This window comes from Mauremys mutica, chromosome 21 (genome assembly GCF_020497125.1).
Source record: "Mauremys mutica isolate MM-2020 ecotype Southern chromosome 21, ASM2049712v1, whole genome shotgun sequence".
NCBI classification, from domain to species: domain Eukaryota; kingdom Metazoa; phylum Chordata; order Testudines; family Geoemydidae; genus Mauremys; species Mauremys mutica.
The window spans coordinates 4,009,037-4,030,304 of NC_059092.1; the positions used below are offsets into that span (position 1 = coordinate 4,009,037).

Consider the following 21,268-nt stretch of genomic DNA (forward strand, 5'->3'; position numbering starts at 1 on the left):
TGCTTGTTCTTGATTCTGGTTTTATGTCATTTCAAAGCAGGAGGGGGAAAGCCCCCACAAAACACCTTTGTATTTCTGCGTTTTAAACAGTAAGAGGGTCATTAAAAAAACCTGCTTCTTCTGAATCTTGCTTTGCAGTTCAAGAAGAAGGATGACAGAGTCCTGTTTTTTTTACTACCTGAGTTGCCAGAGAAACTTGACATTATTTCACAACAAGCCAAACTTATTTTGTCCTCCTCTGAAGGAAATTGAAATAGTTATGTTTGATTGCTTTGTTTTATTCTTGGGTTCTGAAACATACTGTTGAATTTTAGACCAGATGGGGGAAAAGAATAGGAAAGAATGCCTCCTAAATCCACTGTATCACATAGATGTGCACACATCATGACACAGTCAAATCATCTTTAACCATTTTGCTTTTTAATACATATGTATAGTACATTAGTGTGTGTGGCTCAGTAACAAAAGAAGTAGCACTTTAAATTTTCAAAATGTAATGTATTTTTTCCATTTTACAGATGGGGAAACTAAGACACATACAGGTAAAGTGACTTGCCAAAAGGTGAGACAGTTTATCAGTGGCAGTCAGGAACAGAACCTACGGCTCCCGATTTGCTAATACCTGCTCTAACAATACTGCTTTTGTATTCATGCATGTACATTTGTATCTCTGGGTCTGTGTTTCATGTAGGTGGTTTTGTTCATGTTTGTGTGCATGTGAGTTTGAATAATCCAAATTACAAGCATGAACACGGGAACTGCTTAAAGAGTTAAAAGAAAAGTTGCAACAACAAGAACAAAAAAAAATCCCGAGAATCAGCCAGGTCCCTTTACCCAGACAAAGTCAATGTTTGCTAAAAAAGCTTTCAAAACAATTATTATTGCTAAAGTTGGAAATCGCAGTTCTCAGAGAGCAAAAGAAAATCAATGATAATTAAAGTCTTCTGTAAACATAGCACTAACTCTCAGGAGTACTATTCCAATGCAACATTGTCCAGAAGTCAAACCTCTATTACAAAAAAACACACACACAGCTCATTTTCTGGGAGAAGACCAGATCAAATAAATCTTTATTTTCCTAACCTTTGTTAGGTTGCATGTCTCCTTTTTTGGAAGAAAACTGGACTCTCAATCTGCGCGTAAGCGGGAGCGTGCATTTTGGTGAAACAGGGGTGTGGAGTGAATATCAGTATTCATTCACCTCATATCAAATAATGAAATTGAAGAATTAGAAGAATAGTGAGGAGTTACAAAATATATGCCATTTTAGAGAGGCCTTACAAATAATTCTTTACTTAATGCTTACAATCAAAATTTAACTCTTCTGGAAAGGTTTAAATAAGGGGGAAAGGTGGCTTCATTAAGTTAAACTAAACCACCAAAAATGTCCAGTATGTTTGACCAGATGGCCCTCTGCAGTTCCTAAAATTGTTTATGTTTGCCTTTATATGGTCAATATCACAGGTCTCTGTAGTTAGCGTAGAGATCCCCATGGTATTAATTACTAAAACACCATCACCACAATGAAAGTTACCTGAATTGTTGATATTAACGATAAGCCTCAATAACAGTAACCAAGGCTTGTTATGAAAATTCTGATAAATATTATGATAAACCTTGGTGAGGACACAACTTGTCCTTCGCTGGTGTGAGCTCAGTTTTGCATGTACATATGCCTACAAACATTTTTTTTTCTAAATTTTTGTCAGCAACCGAAATTGAAATTGAATTGGAAAATTGAAAGGAAAAAAAGTTTGGCAAATTTTCCCACCATCATTTTTCAGTGAAAAATATAAATTTTCCGATTAGTTCTACTAAATTTTCAAACATTTGCACCAAGTGGATTTTGCGTACAAAGTTTTTAGCACTTGAATGTGCTGGGGCAAACAGGTATAAAAAGGGTGTGTGGGGGTTTGCACATGTGCCATTTTGTGCACACACAAGTGCAGACTGAAGTGTGAAAATCAGGCCCTTTGCTTATGATAACCAATACTTTCAAACTGACTAAGTTCATATTTATTTACGTATTTAGATTTCAAACAAGATATACAAAAAAGGCTCAATACTCTGTTATTCAAGGCATCTCTGGCAAACATTAAAAGAAAACTCATCTGGCTAAACCCAACAGCTAGCTCACTGTCAACCCCTACAAAACAGCTGGAGACAGTCTTCAGCTCTCATTGAAGTGAATGGTTAATGACAGTGTTAATCACTATGTGTAATACAACGTTACTACAGTATTGTGCAGGGCTAACTTTATTGAAATCAATGGAATAGCACAGTGGTGAACCAGACTCTCAACATGTAGGGAAGGGATATTATCTGGGCAAGAGTATCACCTGTAGGGTTGTTCTCCTGTGTGTGTCCGAAGATGCCTTGTCAGATTCGCTGACCGGGGGAAGATCTTACCGCAGTACCTAGGAAGGCAAAAGTCAAAGTAACCATGAGTGCCTTAATGCTCTGCAATACTTCATAACATTCGGTATCACCCCATACTCTCTATCCCGCTGTCACTTATTTTGGTAACATTCCCAAATGAGAACATTATCCTTTCTCAAATGACCTGTGCAACAACACACTATTAAAGTGCAGGAGAAGCTGGTACAATCAATTGTATTTAAGATGCAGACTAAAAGGAAAAGGGCAAAAGACAATTGGTTATGCTCAAATGCTGAGAATGAACAGGAAAGCGGGATCAAACACCCATCATTACATGACTATAAATTACCATTGTCTGGAAGAACTACTGCAGGTGCGACCATCTGCTTCGAACCAGGTGGTTCAGCTTTAGGAGGTGGTAAGAGACCAGACAGCAGGAAATTAAGAAAGGGAACTGGATTTCACAACAAACACAAAAGGAGGAGTGGATATATTTACACACACAGAATTCACCACGATAACAACAAATAAAGCTTTAAAATTCTGCCACTGCAAAACCTGACAGTTAATGTTTCCATGTGGGGAACATGAACCAGCATGGATTTACATGATGAATAACAGAATCCAGGGATTTCTGAATACCTTAGTAAAATCTTGGTCTAAAGACTAGATGTCAATTTGGACAAAATGGATGCATCCACCCTCCCAAAAATGCAATGAGAAGTGGCACAAAAAATTGGTAATTGCACATAAAAATATGGGTGTGTAGACACAGATGATTGTTACTCAATATGCAGGGTTGGCGCAACCCAGTAGGTGACCTAGGCTGTCACCTAGGCGGTCACCTAGGGTGCCACCATTTGCGGGGCAGCGGCTAGATCTTCGGCCGCTCCGGTCATCGTCGGTATTTTGGGGGTGGGACCTTCCACCTCCTAGGGCGTCAAAAAAGCTGGCGGCGCTCCTGTCAATATGCATGCTCAGATATGGGGTTTTGCAGATGGAATGGATCCAGAAATATTTTTGTGGCTATGCCTACATTTGACATATTGCTGCATAAAATATCATTTTGAGTGGCAAAGATTCACATAGTTGAAGCTACAATGAGCTTGCATTATAAAGCCTTATTTTAGCTGCCTCCCCCCAATAAATTTGGTTTATAAAATTCTCTTTGGCCTGAGAATTGCTAGATTAAGGCTATAGATAAAAGGAGGATGGTGAATTTTCTTCAAACAAAACCAACCAGTTTTAGAATTAATGTGTCACCAGGATCCTCTTCTCAGATTCTGCTCTGTGTGTCTTTTCTTCACACCCCAGTGGAGTTGGGTAACTCCTCCACGTGCCCCATAACATGTCTGTATTGGATGCTGCCTTAACAAGTATGGAACCAAACTCCCAAACGGAGCATCCCGGGTTAGTTGTACTGGCAGTGCCTGTCCTTTACCTGCAGGTATAGCGCTCCTTGCCCTTGCGCAGGATGGGGTCTGACAGCGTAGGGGGCGGGGACCGGAAGTTGAAGGAGTGATGTGGGAGGGGCTGCAGGGATGTGCTGGTGTCTGCTTTCATGGCCGCAAAACTCTCCAGTTTCTCTGTCATGGTTTCTATGGCTGACATCTGTTTGTACAAGTAGAGAAGTCGTGTTACGAAAAGCCACTGAAAGAAGAATGCTGGAGGCACAGAACATGTTTCTCAGCTGGACTGTGCGTTTCTGAGGCGACTGCAGGCTCTAGCCCACACCCTCAGATGCCAGCTCCACAGAGTAAAATAGATTCACTTAAACCCAATCAGTGCCCTGGGAAATAATTAACCAGGCTCTGAGAAATCAGCTGAAGATTCAGCTGATAAAGCCAAGCTTGGCTGTGCAGGAAGCATCAGAATTTAGAAGCTGTATCAGGCACATTTCTATCGTCTGCTATGCCCATATGTTGACTTTTGGCATTAATAACAACCTCAGAATGCACTTGGCTTCTCTCTCCCCCTATCTAAATGAGGCTCAGGGCGGTGGCGGTGAAACTAGATAAAAGTGTTGAATGCAGAAGTTGTAGAGCAAACACTTCCCTCAAACACAAAACAAACACAGGCTGGGAATGTAGCACACGGCATTTTATTTTTAACAGAGCATCCACTGCACTTACAGTCTCACCAAGGACTTCAGAGGGAGAGGGAGAGAGAGACAACCCCAGCGTGAAGAGGAAAGGAAGGTTTCAGACTGGAAGTGGCTCACAGGGAGGAGTCAGGAGAATGCTAGATGTATGGAGGGGGAAAGAGAACAAGTGAAGGAGTGATCTCCAGCTATGGAGAAGGGACAGAGACGAGGCTGAGCTTGGAGGAGTGAAGAGAGCAGACGGGGAGTAGAGGTGGATGTGAGGTCAGAGCTAGGATGGGGTGAGTCCCCAGAGAGTTTTGAAAGCTAAGAGGGCAATGTTTTAATTAGACACAAAGAAGGCTAGGAAGCCAGTAAAGGCGGTGAAAGGGTGGGTGTGATATGGGCCCATTTCCTGGAGTGGAAGAGAATTCCAGCCAAAATATTCTGGCCTCCTTGCAGTTGAGAGAGTGCGGGTTTAGAGAGGCCATAAACTCCATGTTTTAAAAACCTACAGAATGGGGGTGGGGGGAAGGGGATGCAGGATTGGAAGATTCAGAAAGTGACAGTGGCATGACACAGTGTATGTCTACATGGCAATTAGACACGTGGCTGGTCTGTGCCAGCTGACTCAGGCTTGTGGGGCTCGGGCTAGAGGGTGGTTTAATTGCAGTGTAGACATTCAGGCACAGGCTGCAGCCCAAGCTCTGGGGCTCTCCCACCCCGCAATGGTCACTGCTCTATGAAGAAGGTGCATGAGCAGGGATGGACAATACTAATGGGTCTTTATCATCAGTCATTTCTAGGATTTATGGAAGCTGATTCATCAATGGCTGTCAGATCATCCGGGAATGGGATCAGGGCACTGGAACAATTTGTATCGTGGGGGTGCTGAGAGCCATTAAACCAAACTGTAAACCCTGTATATGATGGAAACCACTTCAAGCCTAGTTCCAGCACCTATTCATTGCATTAAATCACCAAAGTGTGATGGATAAACAGACCCAGGGGACAGCAAATAAATCCAGTCACATGCAAAAATAAATATGGAAAAAAGCAAAATGAAACGTTGTTACTTTCATTAGAATCAAAACGCTCATGCAGAAAATCCCAGGGAGAAATTCAATTTAGAGGAACTGGCCAACATTAACAACATTTGTTTCTCCACTCATGAGGATTCTTTCAAGACACCAAACTGAAAATTTGGGTGAAACAAACAAGCAAGCAATAAAACTGCCTCCTCGCTGCAGATTACATCATAAAGAAAAAGTGAGTGATGGGGGGAGTGGGATCCTGTGAGCTGGAGAGCCAGCCGCAGAGCAGGGGAGACCGTGAGCGAGCGGAAGGGAGTAGGAAGCCATATATCAAGACCTAGATGCTCCAGTGTACAGGAAGGAGTGACCTTTTGCACGTTTACACTATATTAAACTGGGCTGGGGGGAATGGGAGCCAAGATATTGTTTGACGGCCAGCCATAAACCTTAAGAAAAGAGGAACAGTAAAGCCATTTCTCGTTAATAGAGCCACAGCCCGTTAGCTGGAGACTCACAGCCTATGATAAATAGTAAGTAACACTTAGCACCAGCCATTTGAAAAGGTTACTTGAGCATTTACAGCAAAAGTCCTGCCCTAGCTGCCAGTCATGTAACAAAACCATCATGTTAAAACGCTATCCGGATCTTTTAGAGCCGTGTCACTTTGTCCTTTGCTGGAATACCTGGAGATATCTTTTGTTGTGCCCTGTTCTTTAGGCACTTAGTCAGAGATGTTTGCTAGCATGACAGCTGTGGGCTTATTTTAAAATTCTAAACACGGGTCATGGCCTTTCTAGTGGTAGAGGTGCTTTGTTATTTAGGGAACAAGTGACTGGTATAATAAAAAAAGAAAGGAAGAAGAAAAGAAAGTTAACAGGTGGGAAAGGGTTTGCCATTAAGTAATCATGAAGTCATACCATTTATTTATGTTGTCGAGAGGTTCGTTTAAAATAGACAATGACAGACTAACTGAAATCACTGGAGGGCTGCAGAGAAATACTGGATAAGAAACTAGAGCTGCGTGGAATTCATTTGGCTTTAAGGGAGAAACGCCTTTTGCATGTTCCGTCTGTACCACACATTAGGACTCAGTTCTAAAGGCTCCACTACCCAGAACTTCCTAAAAGGTCAATGGGACTATTCGCATCAGGAATGGCTGCAGGATCAGGACCTACAGTAGGAGTGAAATCAATTTATTTCTCGGTTGGGTTCCAGTTCAAAGAAATACTGAAATAAATACACATGTGCATCTAGATTAATATGGGCTGTAAGAAGAGCAGAGACAAAGACGTATAAAAACCCTTTAATGCCTGGGACTTAGGCAAACAACAACCCTGACATTAAATAGGTGGACAGTATGGATGAATTCCACATAACTGTAGATAAAAGTGTCTTCTCTGTCTGCTTCCATCTATATGATCAGATTAACTACATAACAGTATGGTCATTTAATTATTCCGATCAGAATGAATTTACAGCTCACGATTAAATATCCTTTGTACAGGAACCTATTGTACTTTTTAAAAAAGTAGTTATCAGGAAGTTTCAGACTGAGTAATATTTAGGTTTTAGACTATTTTGTGTAATAAGCTATTAGAGATAACCAGGCCTTCCATATCTTTTTTTTTCCATGGGAAGAGGAGGGGGGCTGGATTTCATGAACAATGTTAATGGCCTTCCACCCAATGCCTGCTCTTATTCAGGGCTTGTAAATTTCTCACCGTCTTGCTGGACCCCGGCTTTGCCTTAGTAGCTCCTCCCTGCTATCAGATCCTTTACAGGCAGATATCCCCACTATTCTAATTCACACAAACACAGGATGTTCCTGACTAGCCTGCCGCTATTATCCAGCTAGCTTGAAGGAAAAATCAGGGGAAGTTATTAACCAAACTCTCGGGCTGATGCGAAACAATGAAGGAACTAAGTTTAGCCGTGAAAGCAGCCAGTATCCAGCTTTCACAAACCCGTGGGTTATTTATCCAAGGTGGGAAATGCTGTCAGAAGAGAACAATGCACGTAAATATAAATGAGACTACAATAGTGACCACAGAGCTCAGCTCACAGAGCATTTGGAGAGAGCAAATGAGGGGAGCTGGTGGCTATCACATAGAAAAGGACACTATGGCAGCATGGCAGAGTTGACTGTATTATCTCTAAAGGAGCAGTGAGTCACACAGAGCATCAGAGAAATGCTAAATGATGGAGGTTTTAGTTTGTACTTAGCCAATGAGTTTTACATGGGCCTGATTTTCACTGACAGTCACTCTGGGGTTAGGGCTTACTCATGCCTTTTAAGCACAGTTCTGCACACTGGGCCCACTCTACACCCAGCACAGGGCACCGCAAGCGGCTGACTTTGGCCCCTCTTCCTCCCCCTCCCATTTGAGATGTCTTGCACCTTAACGAGGCACAGATTACTCCTGGGGGAATTCCGTGCCACTGCGCAATGCAGAATTTTGCAGAAATTAACGTCGTGCATGCAGAATTTCCTTTCCCCTAGAGAAATGCGCTGCAGTTCTGCTAGCCTCCACTAGGGGGTGCTGGACTTGCCAGAGCCCAGCTTGCCCATAGAAAATACTGCCGGGGGTGTGCGGTGGAGAGGGAGCTAAAAGGTTCCCGGCAGCTGGAGTTCCCAGCACGCCCTGAGGGAAGGAGACGGCAGTGTGCAGGAAACTCTGTGCAAGCCCCGGACTGAGCATTAGGCTTTTTCTCCCTCTGGATCCTTGGGCTCTGCAGGGGAGGGGGCTGGGTGTCTGGGAAATGGGTGCCTACAGCTGGGTTCTGGGGGGGAGGGGTGCGGGTATCTGGGTTGGGGGTCCCCGCAGTTGGGCTCCGGAAGGAGGGGGTTACGGTATTGGCTGGAGGAGGCTCTGCAGGTGGGTTTGGGCGGGAGGGGTTGTGCGTGTCTGGCCCCCTGGCTGGGCTCTGGGTGGGGAAGGGGACAGAGAAACAGGAACTGGGTTGTCAGAGGGGTTTCTTTAACTCTCTACTCCTGGGGGAAATTTTCTGTGTGTCTGTATTGTTACAGACATACTTGCTGACAGGTATTTTGAAATATATTACAAAAATAATTGAAATTGGCATGATTATGTAGTGTTATTATGACAAATAAAAATTGCAGAGTTTTAAAATATTGTGCATAGAATTTTTAATTTTTAGGCGCCGAATGCCCTCAGGCGTAACCCCTGGAGCAGTTTCTGAGCTCTCGGGAGCCCAGGGACTGTAACAGTGCCCAACGGTTGTGCAGGGGCTCAAGGGAGGTGGGGCACAAGCTTGTTCTTAGTAGCAAATACATTCTTGAACTAACTGTCTCAGGAAGGCCTGATTTCTCCACTGCCCTGCAACTGGTGCAATAGTTACAGGGGTGTAAATTGAGCACTGTAAAATGCTACTGTTCTGATTTCCAGGGCTGGCTCTAGACCCCAGCGCGGCAAGCACGCGTGTGGGGCGGCCCTTTCCCGGGGGGGCGGCAGGCTGGGCCGGCGGACCTGCCGCAGTCATGCCTGCGGGAGGTCCACCGGAGCCCCGGTACGACCGGACCTGCCGCAGGCATGACTGCGGACGGTTCGCTGGTCCCGCAGCTCGGCTGGACCTCCCGCAGGCATGCCTGCGGCAGCTCAAGCAGAGCCGCCGGACCTGCGAACCGTCCGCAGCTGCGGGAGGTCCAGCCAAGCCGCGCGACCAGCGGACCCTCCGCAGTCATGCCCGCGGGAGGTCCGCTGCTCCCGCGGCTCCGGGGCGCCTCCCGCGCATGACTGCTTGGGGCGGCCAAAAAGGTAGAGCCGCCCCTGCTGATTTGGTAGCGTCCTACTCCCACTTCGCACTGGTTTAAACTACTGCACAAGGTGCAGGGCAATGAAGAATTAGACCTGCATTTTGGAAGAGAGGGAAGCAAGAGGTTAGACGGGCCCTTGCGAGCTGCCCAGCCCTTTCTCACTTGGACCCTGGCAAGATGAATTTGGTTAGTACTAAAGGACCAGTAGGGCAGTGATTCCATCATGCTAAAATTGGGTATGAAATTACTTTGCTTTAAAACTGAGTGCTGGAAAATACTGTCAGGCTCAATCAGGGAGGTATGAACCAGGTGACCTAAATGTCACATCTCCATCTCTAATTTCTTGGCATCCTGTCAACACTGCATTGTGGTTCTCCTGGTTTTACCTGCGGGTGAAAAAGCAGCGGGGAAGGTCGCAAGTACTTCTCCTTTAGGGCACCCACTGGGTCTGTCACCTTCCGCTTCTCCACCCTGCTGGACAACAACACAGAGGGTTACATACCCTACAGGGCTGTAAACGGGGAGGAAAGCTAACAACAGCAAGTCATTTGTCGAGCAGTTGAAACGCATGTTTCAGGTAATAAACACACCTTACCACCCCTCTACTTGGGAAACGCAAATGTGATCCCATAAAGCACACAGACAGCAGTTCTTTGAAAGAACAGGCTAAGCTCCTGCTTTAGATTTTTGGGATATACCTTACAACACACACCACAACTGTTGTGCGAGTGGTGAACAAAAGGGTTAGATGTGCCCACTCAGGAGTGTCCTGGTGCCTTTGCTGCATCGATATGCCACCTGTGCCCTGAAAGGTTCATCGCTGTTGTGGAATGTTCTGATTCAAAACCACATGTGCTGCAACAGCTAAGTGCAAGACAGAGAAGCTACTGAGTCTGTGGCAGCCATAGCAAGGAAAGACCTTTGCCCCAGTTTGTCTTCATCTTATGGGTCACGCTGGGCCTGATTCTGCAGCCCCAAAGTGTGCTAAAATCCAGCTGAAATAATTAGGTGTTTTGAATTTATTTCCTCTCTCTCAAAGCTTAGGTATAGTTCACATTGGCTTTGTTTGGTAAATGCCTATGACCAAAATTTTCAAAAATACGAGCTGAAACTTTGGCTCCTAAGGATATATCTACACAGGGAAGTTCGTGCGCAGGGAGCGAGGGTGTGAATTTAAAGAGCACTAGCATCTCTGAACTAACTCCCTGTGTGGACACTCTTAATGATCACTGAGGCTATCCTCAGGCAGTTTAGCTTAACACACGTCCAAAGTGCATTAAGCTGATGCACACAAAGATGCTCTTAGTGCATAATAAGAGTGTTCACAGAGGGAGTTAATGCAGTGTAGCTGAGGTCCACTCGCACTAGCTATTGTGGGCTTCTTCCCCATGTAAGCAAGCCCTAAATCGACATTTAGGCTCCTAAGAGTTGGGTTTTCTAAAACGCCTAAGTGACTTAGGAGCACAACCCCACTGAAGTCACTTAGGGTCTTTTGAAAATCTCAGGTTTAAACACCTAAACATGGATTTAGGAGCCCGACTTTAGGCTCCTATTTTTCAAAACATTGGCCTTAATGTCGTTACATCATAGATTTGCAGTGAAACGATGCGGTGAAGTCACCCGGCAAAAGTGTGAACTAGACCGTTTGTTGGGGGAATAATGTTATGGAAAATAACTCCTAGGAATGCAGCTGCATCTTTCCAATCTTGGACTAGATTCTATCTCCGTTACACCAGTGAAAATCCAGTGTTATCATAGTGACCTTAATTACATTTCTCAAGTATAAATGAAAACAGAATCTGCTGTTACATCTCAGCCACTTGGTACATAGTTTAAATTGCCAACAGAGTTTAATCCAAATGATGGGCAAAGTTCTTGCACAGTGCTATTGAGTGTATTAATTTAATTTGAAGCTACTCTTTCTAGAGGGAAAAGAAAAAAGAGGATCTGAAACTTAGTCCCAATTATTATTATTTATTTTTTTAGTGGTTTGGACATAAAAATCATGAACTGAGTAATTTTTGCTTAAAAAAGACAAATTGTAGAAGTAAATTTCAAACTGATCAAGTGTAAAATGGCAGATATATTAAACTGCAGCTAATAATGGTGCAGCCAACTCAGCCTTCCTTCCTCCATGAAGGGCTGAAATTAGCCAAGCTGTATTCATTTGGGGAAGTACCTTCTTGAGCTGCCTAGAAGGTTTCCCATGAAACAACCCAACCTGCATCAAAAAAATTGAAAAAAACCATTCACATGAGGCCCTGGGTGAAGCAATATCACCCTCTGCTCAGCTCTGTCACCTTCCGATGCCAAGCACTGAACACAGTAAAGGGCAGATCTCCCTGTCAGAGCCAAATTCCACAGTGACTAAAGGATTAAGCTGATCTTTTCAGCCCAGTGCCTGAGAACATTACCTTAACAAGGCTGAGTTGAAAATTGCACTGATTTCAGGCTGTCTGGCTGCATTAAATTATATCACCAAGAGAAAATGTCAAGGACTTAAGCTGCCTTGGTGGGGGGGAGAAGCGGGAAGAAAAAAAAAGAGGAGCCAAATGATGTGAGAGAGTCTGATAAAGTTTAGAAACAAAATATTTCCATATTTTTTCAAGCTAGGACTTGGAAGCTTTGCTGTTTAGCTCATTACATCAGAAGTCTGATTTGCAAGTGACTCCACACTGACTTTCTATTTTAATATCTTACTAAAACTATTTGCATCCCATGGAATGCAGCAAATGACACCCTCATCCTTCACTCACGCCTGTCTTCTGGTCCTTTAGAGTTTTCCCGAGCCTGCTATTTTAACTGGCAAGTGCTTTTTTTCAACCTTTGTTATTTTAGCATTCCTTCTGAGAATACCCAGAGGTGGTGGAATACTAAACTGATTCTCAGCTCCCACCCAATCCACTTTATTTATTGTCCAGACATATTTTTACAAAAATAAACACTGGACTATTTACGTCATCACTTATTTTTCTGGAGGAGGATGATCATGATAGGTGCCAGACAGAATATATTATATGTCCCAGGTCGTGGAGCAGCCTTCTTTCCACCCCAGACAGTAAGCATGTAAGTAAGCAATGCAGTATCAGCCCTGAAAGTGCTGGCGAGGAGACTGGGGCTTTCTTAACAGTGAAGCAATGAGGGCTCACTAATCCTCATCCTAGCTGACAGCTCTTTGGCCTGGTTAGACATTGACATCATTTTTTCCCACACTTATCAGCCATGCAATAGTAGCAAGGCAGTGCATAGCAGGTGTTTGCCCGGGGTACCCTTCCATTACTGGGTGCACCTCCCTGAGCACATGGACAAAGTGCTCTGCAACCCTCATGCCAGCAGAACTTTGAATCCCTTCCATCTAAAGGAGTGTGCCCAATAACGTTCTGAGACTGGTTAGTACTAGATTCAGTTTTCCTCACCACCTCCTCTTGGAGGACCGGTGCAGGTGCATAGCCATGTACTGGATGCTCCACTTTCCATGCAGGAAGCAATATAAAGACAAACCACTGAACCTGTGCAGCCAATCTGGAAAACGGAAGCTGAAAGCCCAAATCCATCATTTGCATAATGCAGTGGCCCCGATACCCATTTTAACTGTAAGTGCCTGATTTGGTGCCTAGATCACAAATCTGATGCACCAACTTACTGCGGGTGCTAAAAATTAGTATTTGCCACTCCACAATGATTGAAGTACCATGGTACAGCAGGAAGATACCAGGGATATTGCTGGCACTGGGGTGGGAAACACAGAGTGTTAATGGTGCCCGTTTTTGGTAACTGGAGTCTCTACAGGTTTTTAGTGTTATAAAAACTTTTAAAGGGCTCTAAAATAAAATAACGCAAACCTTCACTGTCAGTTGGAACCCAAACTCGCTCTTTCTGGAGGCTCAAAAACCAGGTGGGTTATTTTGTTTTTTCTACAAAGCTTTCACATGCTCCCTGGGTTCAGCTAGTACCAGGAGCAAAAGACCACGAATCAGGCTTTCCTCATTGGCTGAGACCAGGAAGCCCTTGAAACCTTGCACAGAAGACATGCTTGCAAGATTTGCAGACGAGAGAGTTTTGGATAACAATCATGCGGCACTTCGCATTTACATAGTACTTGTGACTTGTAGATCTCAAAGTATTTTGGAAAGGTGGGTATAAATCATTATCCCCATTTCTACAGACAGAATAAATACAAGACAAGGTGAAGAGACTTGCCAAAGGCCATAAAAGAGGTCAGTGGCAGAGCCGGGAATACAACCTATGCCTCCTGACTCTCAGAGTCATTCTCGGCTCATGAGAGTAAAGGTTCTGATAATACTTCAGAACCGTTGCATTCTTATCTGAATCAAACTCTTTGGAATTCACCCAATATGAGATGCCATCTTACTGTTGGCTAGGAGGTCTCTTAAATGGGCCATGCTCCTTCTTGTTGAAATAGGAATATGGCTCTTTCCCTGGATGCCTCTGGATGGCATCAGTGATTATTCTTTTCAGTTACACAGCCCTTTTCATTCACAAATCTCTAACTGCTTTAACAAAAGAGCGCAAGTACATGCAAATGTAGCATGCTTTTACTGAATCATTATTCTCTTCTTTCCACCAACCCCCCACATCTCGATCTGCCTTCAGTCATGAACCCCACCTTTGAAATGAGCCTGTTGGAAGAAATGATTAAGGCAGGGTATGTTAATACCTGTATATGGGGTCCATGAAAAAGGGTGATGGCTTAGCATAATGCAGGGATGGCTGCTGATGGAGCTGAGACTGAGAAATCTTGGGTAGTACGTCACTGGCCATTAGTTTCCTTTCCCCATAGATGTGGTTTTTCCGGGGCTCCCTCCCTCCGTTCTGGCTGGCTCGGATGCGGTTGCCAATGCTCAGATCCAGTGGCTGTTCCTCCCCGCAAGATGGGGCCGGCAAGACCTTGGGTGGTGGCAAGATTGGCTTAATCTCTTTTGGTTTTGTGGTGAGATCAAAGGGAGACTCTGAGCTGGTGCTACCCACTTTGTGAAGGTCCCTGGGTGACTTTGGTTCTGCCTTGACCAGCAAGTTGTGATTGAGGGTCCGGTCCGTAAAAGGATACAGTGAATGGGGAAAATTGGGGAGGAACTGAAATGGGAACATGGAGTGATATGGGAGGGAACCTATCTTCTTCTCCTGCATTCCCATAAAGCCAGGGCCGAAATATTTCTCTGCAATAGAGGCAATAGCTTTTATAGAGTCATTGGCTGCCCCCGTCGTGGGTAGCAGCTGCTCTTCTGGCGGAGGGAAGAAGGAATGCTGAGAATAGAAAAGGGGGAGCTCGTTCACATTGTTGGTGGAACTGGTGGACACAGAACTGCTGACAAAATCTGGCTTGTTCTCAGTCTGTTTGCTTTTGTCTTTCATTTTGTCCCTGTCACTCTCCGCGTCGCTCTCCAGGTCAGAGCCAGTGCCCGTGGTGGTATCGAGGTCTGTGCCTGTGGTCGTGTTGACATCCTCGAAGTCGCTCCCATCAGACATGTCGCTGTTCCTGGCTTTTAGCTTGTCCAGGTAGGAGTTTTTCAGGCTGCTTTCGAATTTCTCCTCCCCTGAGATGGGCTGATTGCTGTTGCTCACTGCAGAAATTAGAGGCAGTGCCGGGTTCCCCAGGGGGCTTGGAAGCTTTGCGTCTTGGGTGTGGTTGAGGGGACTCTTGAGCAGCGGGGTGGGAGGCAACAAAGGGGGCCTGGGGTACAGAGAGGGAGGAAAAATCCCTGGGAATCCTGGAGTAAGGGCAGGAAATGCTGGGGGAGCAGGCGAGAATGGAATACCCGCTGGGTGAGGTCGGGATGGGAAGTAATCATTGAAACCCAGGCTGGCATGGTTGAGGTTGGGTGAGGGTTTGGATTTGTCCATCATGGAGGTGGGCGTTAAAGGTAGGCCGGGGGCAAAAATCCCCCCTGGGTTGTAATGGTTCTTGCCCTCGCAGAAGCGCCGGTGCTTGTTGAGAGAGGAGGTAGTGCTGAACATCTGGCCGCAGTCCTTGCATTTGATCTGGGTGCGACAGTCCGCGTGCATCCGCTTGTGGCGGCAGAGGTTGGAGAACTGCGTGTAGGATTTGTGGCAGACCTCACCTAAAGCATCAACAGAAACCAAAAACAAAAACAATATGAAATTAATATGAAATTGCTTCGATCCTGGGATGAGCAGCTTTGTGGGCGTTTCTCTCCCCGCTCTTCACCTAACTCCTCTTTCCCCATAGAGTTAAACAAACGAGGAGGAGCAGGCTTGTGGATAAGCCACTGGTCTGTCCGATCTGCCTTCAGCTGCTGGTTCTGCCTCAGACTCTCTGCATGACCTTAAGCAAATCACTTAATATCCTTGAGCGTCAGCTTCTCATTTATAAAATGGGGATAATAATTCTCCTTTTGTCTGCCTTGTTTATTTGGAATATAAGCTTCTGGGGGCAAGGTCTGTCTCTTACTGTGTATTTGTACAGCTCCCAGCACAACAGGCTCCTGGTTGTGGCTGACACGTGGAAGCATTACTGTAATACAAATAGTAAATAGCAGCCAACAAATTTCCCTGTGAAAAAGTTCCAAGGGATGCAAATCTCTCAACTTGCAGCTTTTCCCCTGCAAATCTTCAGAAACCCTGATGTAATGTGCTATTCTAGCTCAAGGATTTTTATTATTATTTTAAATGAAGATAATCATGCACTTTAATCATAATATCTATTTATATTAGCTAGTCTGCTTTCCTTGTAGTCTGGCATGGCAGGAAGTATTCAAGGCTGAAGGGAGAAGAACTTTGCCTCATTTAATCAAGTCTATCATTTTTTTTTAAAATGCCATTAATAGTAAGTTACCGCTCCACGGGGATATTCTATAAATATTCCTCAAACCAGGGCTCAGCTTCAGCTAGGAATGAGATGAGATCTTGTGCTTGTTAAATTAATAGGGGCACCCTAGCAGTGGCAGAGTTAATGCTCTGTCAGCATTTTTCATAGAGACTTCTAATACCAGGCTTTCAGAATATGACTTGCTACAACTTTTACCTGGAAGGACTCAGCCCTAGAGGGGCCAGGTACGGTGGTTCTGAGGAAAGAGGAATTAAACCCAACCCAAACTGTTTCACAAGTCCAAAGAAGTTTAACTTTTTCAAGTGTCCCTTCTGCACTTAACAACATTACTGCCTAGCACCTCTACTTTACCTTCTACCTGAGCACCTCAAAAGCACCTTGTAAGCATGAAGGTGAAATTCACTCCCTGTGCAGATTACCAGCACAAGCCTTATCCACCACTCACATATACAGGACTTAAGCGGTGCAAAGGCTTTCAGCTGGCCCCCAGCACAGGGATGATGTTAGTGAATCAAGGCTTTCGCTGACTTTACAAGAGAGTTGTTATCACCATTTTACAAAGAGAGAAACTGAGGCAGCGCACGATTAAGTGAATTACACAAGGTAGTAGCCAAGAAGAATAGAATCCAGATCTCCTGACACCCAGTCCTGTGGCTTAAGGATAAGGCAATACTTCCTTCTGTGGTAGAGACCTTTATGCCTCGGTTAGAAGTGATACCTTTGCTATAATTTATTATCTTCCTGGTTTACATCAGTACTTGAATGGAAATATCAAAACACAGCAAGAGGAGCTGCTCTAATAATATTTCCAGCCCAGACAAATCCAAGCATCCTTGGGAAGCTGATGAGGAAGACAGGTCTACTGAGATTTCAAGTAATGATCAGTGAAATGTCACCAGTTTGGCAATTCAGTACACATGAGCACCCAAAAATGCAGAAGGATCTCACAAGAGCAGACTAGTTCTCGCTGTGGTGGCATTACTACAAGAACGGTCTTTCCTCATGGTATTTCAGCACTCACGCTTCTGGCCCTGGATGCCCCTGAGAAGTGCAGAGGCAGCGCAGAACTGAAAGGACAAACAGCAATCCATGTTTTTATTTTTAAGATCAAAAGAGGTTAAAAGGCCAAATGATGATCATTTTATCAAACTTGTTCAGTCCATCCCTAATTTCCAGTATTTACACCCTGAACTGTGGCAGTCTGTGCTTGTGTGTATAGTATGATGATTTTTCTATACATTCTTCAACTAAGATTTTCAAAGGAGGATTTGGGGGTGGTTGGTTGTTGCTTTGCTTTATTTATTTTTTTAACTATTTCCTTGTTTTTTATTATTACTTTTAAAAAGGTATAAAGGGAAATGAATCTCAAACTATTTTCACTGAGGGCATGTGAAAGCGATTATGGGTTTATTTTATTTACACCAGAATTTGTGCATAGGGATCTGCCAGAGTCTGCATTAAAAAAGAAGTTACAGGAACTTGCTCTGTGTTTCAGCAGCTGCCGCTGACTCTCATTCTTACTGAGTCCAAGAGACATGCCTGTCATTGGGCAGCCTCAGAACAGTGAAGTCAATTTTCTGAGATATGCTGCAAAATGCTGCAGTAGGTAGGCCAAGGTAAGGATGGAGCATCCATCCTTAACTCTGAATTTACCGGCTTTGACAGTTGCATCTCTGACTCTTTAGTTCTAGTGTGCAGGAGTGTTTCTCCCTGAATGCTTGCGTGTATGCAAGGAGAGCATCTGTAGGCCTCTGAGTGTTTGTATGTATTCAAGAGAGCATGTATATGAGTCTGTGTGAACACAAGTGTTTCCATGTGTGTGAATTTATAACTCCCTCTCAAATTACTAATAATTTTTGGAGAAATGTCACATTTTTGGATTTATTGAAAAGATGTTTGTATATTTTTCTTTCCAGTGGAAAATTACCCCCTTTCTAATTTTAACTATGTCTCCTTTAGCATGTGCCAAAAGATGTTATATTGTGGTTTGGAACAGACATAACAATTCATAATAAATAGCTAATCTACTTTAGAAAATTACATCTGAACAGAATGCAATTTTTGTAAACATTTGTTGGCTGAACATCAGGTTTGCGGGTTAGCATTATCCCTATGGTAAATGTGTTTAATAATGCAAATAAACAAGCAAAGTATAATCATCTCATGCAGAAAAAACGTATGGAAAGATGAAGGGTAATATTCAAAGCAAGTTCGTCCAAAGAAAGGGATTGTTTTTTTCATTCTTCCATGCCCTAAAGAGTCCCTGCAACACCCTCACAGTTATGCAAACAGGCATCTTTGTGCTGCTAAAGATACCAGAGTTTATTTCATCATTCCAAGGCAAGTAGGGCCTAAAAATACTTGTTTAAAAGCCCAGAGGTGTAATGATTTTGGAAATCCACGTGGAATCTTCTCACTTGCTGTTCTGGGGTTAATAGTTATAAAAGCATCAAAACCAACTTCCTTTATTATCCAGGCACAAGACTGCAAACACTTTCTATTAAACAGAAAGAAAAAGTTTTGCTGGGGACCCTGGGCCCAAGGTTTCCTAAAGCACAGTCAGCATGTCCCCCACAGCCCCATCAACTTTTGTTACCTTCTACCCAGTTGTTAACAGATTTAATATTAACACTTGTCACACGTGAACTGGGCAGACTCGTTCTCAAGTTATTTCAAACCTTGATATGGCTGAGGAGAACACTTTACCCATAATTGCTTTGGTAAGAGAGTGAAGAGATTGTTAGAAGGAACAGTTCATTTCAGTGTGGAAATATTACGAGATTCAAATTCTCTCTCTCTTGCATGTGCCAGTTGGCATGAGATGCTAAGTGAAAGATCACATCATCATCTCTCTAGTCAGCCAAATGAGTAGCAACAGCATTTTGCTGATGCCCATCTGATGAGCTCAATGCACGTTAATGAATTTCGCCTTGCACCTACCATTGTTACTGTTCCTGTTTGGGGAAATGGAGGCACAGAGCAGCTCAGTGGCTTGCATGATGGATCATCTGGCCTCAGCTTCAAAGCCAGGAACTGAACAGAGATCCCGTTTTGTGGTTTAACTACCTGGCCACCCTTTTTTTGTGAGATGATGAGTGGTAGCCACCAGAGCACCCCATGCACATTTCTGGTGATGTAGAATACACCATCCTGCACAGTTACCAAGGTACAAGGGGAACGATAGAGATTAAAAAAACCCCAAAGGCAACAAGAAATGAGCTGAGGATCTTTTGGGCATTCCCAGGGTAAATGATCCCTTTGGAAACGCCCTCCTGAATACTACAAGGATGCAGCTAATTTGCAATTTAAATGGTTGCAGAGTATTGCCTAGATTAAAGTTCTCGGGAATAAAGAAGAAAAAACTGCTTTTAAAAGTGCCTTTTTTCTGGTATGCTGCTTTCCCAAATTCTTCACCCTGATTGTATGATTTGAATCACATTTCTATCAGGCTATTTATTTATGTCACCAACAGGACCATTACAAAAAGAGAGAGAAAGAAAAGAGATGAGAAAATGGCATCGCTGGGACTGCTGAGAGACTCAGCTTTTAACTTGTCAAGAAAGTCAAAAACTGCCATGAATGTTTACTGAAAAAACAAGGAGCATGCAAAAAAAAAAAAAATCGCTGCGGAATTTCATCTTGTGCTCTGACCTATAAAATTACAGCGGCTGCTCAACAGAGGTACAGCCAGTGCTGGGGGGCCCCCGCAGGATATGTGCAATTATAGTGAAAGCCAGGATTCTGTGATGGCCGTGACAACTTACATATGAAAGGTTTGACAGTACTGTGAATGTGCTTGTGTTGTTTGAGGCCAGACGAGGTGGCAAAGGTTTTGCCGCAGTCCGGGCAGGCATGGGCTCGTGCGCCAACGTGCTGGGAACGGATGTGCCGCTGGAGGTTGCTGGGGTCAGTAAACACCTGAGAAAATGAGAAGAGAGAAAATGCTTTTAGGGGACAGAAACAGACGTAGCAGTGGCAGAGGCGGGAGGGTTGGCTGACTATTATTGTTTGTCATAAGTGTTCTCGGAAGAACAGATTCTGAGTTCAGCAGCACAGGATTTTCACCTTTCACTGCAAAGAGATAGCCGATACAATTAGTGCTGACTTGTATCACGTTAACCGGCTGGCACCCAACTCATCTCACCTTCTATGCTGTATATGGTGTATCCAATTTTATACATAAAGTTTTGCTTCTGAATAGCTAAATCTATCTGCCTGACAACTCACATGCTTCACAGTGCTCACCTGGAATCTAAAGAACCTTGCAATGCTTGGGAAAAGGCTACGAGAATGGTTGCTTGCAGGTAGATTGGGTTCCACATCCAAGTTTACAGGACTGGGTTAAACCCCAGGCTGAGGAGTCTTTTCTTTGCTTCCTGTTAACTCACGTTACCTTATTCTGAATTATGGTTACAATGGTCATTCCTCAAGAAAGTAAAACCATGTCGATTGCCACTACGTTTGATTATTTCCGCTGAGTCGTTTCTCCAGCTCACCAGGTCTTTTCCTGGATGACGCTGTGAACCCACGCTGCATCATGCCCTGAACCATACCTTCACACAGTTTTCACATTCAAATCGTTTGCCACTGTCATGTGACATCTGGTGACGAATCAGGTTTGATTTCCAGTTGAAAGCCTTTGGACATTGGTCACACTTGTACTCCCTCTCCTCAGTGTGGATGATCATGTGCTGCTCCAAGCTAGGAAAGAAAGAGAGCAGAGAAGTCAGGCACACAGCCACAATAAATGAGCCAATGAATAGTGTAGTCCTCCACTGGTTCTAATTTAGGGACAGGCTGAACAAGACACTTGCTGACAATGGAGCTAAGTTACCGTAATCCTGTTCTTTAGGGTCACAGTACTAAGGAGGTTTGAGAGAGACAGTGGTGACTAAAGATGGTGACAGACAAACAGGTCAATAACCACTGTTTTTTTCAGACCTAACTAGTTGACCTGGTGCTTGTCACATAACATGACTTCAAAATCCTTTTAAAATAAAGCAAACAATGTATTAACAATGAAGGATGTCTCTAGGGAAATTTTCTTCTGTTTTTCCTGTTTCTTTTGGCATTTAATTTCACATTTGAAAACGGGCCCATTCTACCCTCCAAAGTTTGTTATGTTTCATGAATTTTCTCCCTCAAAAAATGGACTCCGTTTAGTGTGAAAAAGAGAGAAAATGGACCCCAAT

General features: G+C 43.9%; 1 protein-coding gene across 3 annotated transcripts in view; it reads right to left on the reverse strand.

The window, feature by feature from the left end:
* Positions 1 to 21,268, reverse strand: part of PRDM16 (PR/SET domain 16) — a 440,301-nt gene that overhangs the window by 15,822 nt on the left and 403,211 nt on the right. For 2 of the 3 annotated variants that reach the window (XM_044996543.1, XM_044996544.1), the window contains exons 7-12: positions 20,630 to 20,777; positions 19,841 to 19,994; positions 13,947 to 15,348; positions 9,655 to 9,742; positions 3,821 to 3,990; positions 2,340 to 2,417 (exon numbers count right to left, since the gene is read on the reverse strand). In XM_044996543.1, the coding sequence (XP_044852478.1) occupies positions 2,340 to 2,417; positions 3,821 to 3,990; positions 9,655 to 9,742; positions 13,947 to 15,348; positions 19,841 to 19,994; positions 20,630 to 20,777 (2,040 nt within the window). The remainder of the gene's footprint in view (positions 1 to 2,339; positions 2,418 to 3,820; positions 3,991 to 9,654; positions 9,743 to 13,946; positions 15,349 to 19,840; positions 19,995 to 20,629; positions 20,778 to 21,268) is intronic. The other variant, XM_044996542.1, reaches the window with a different exon arrangement.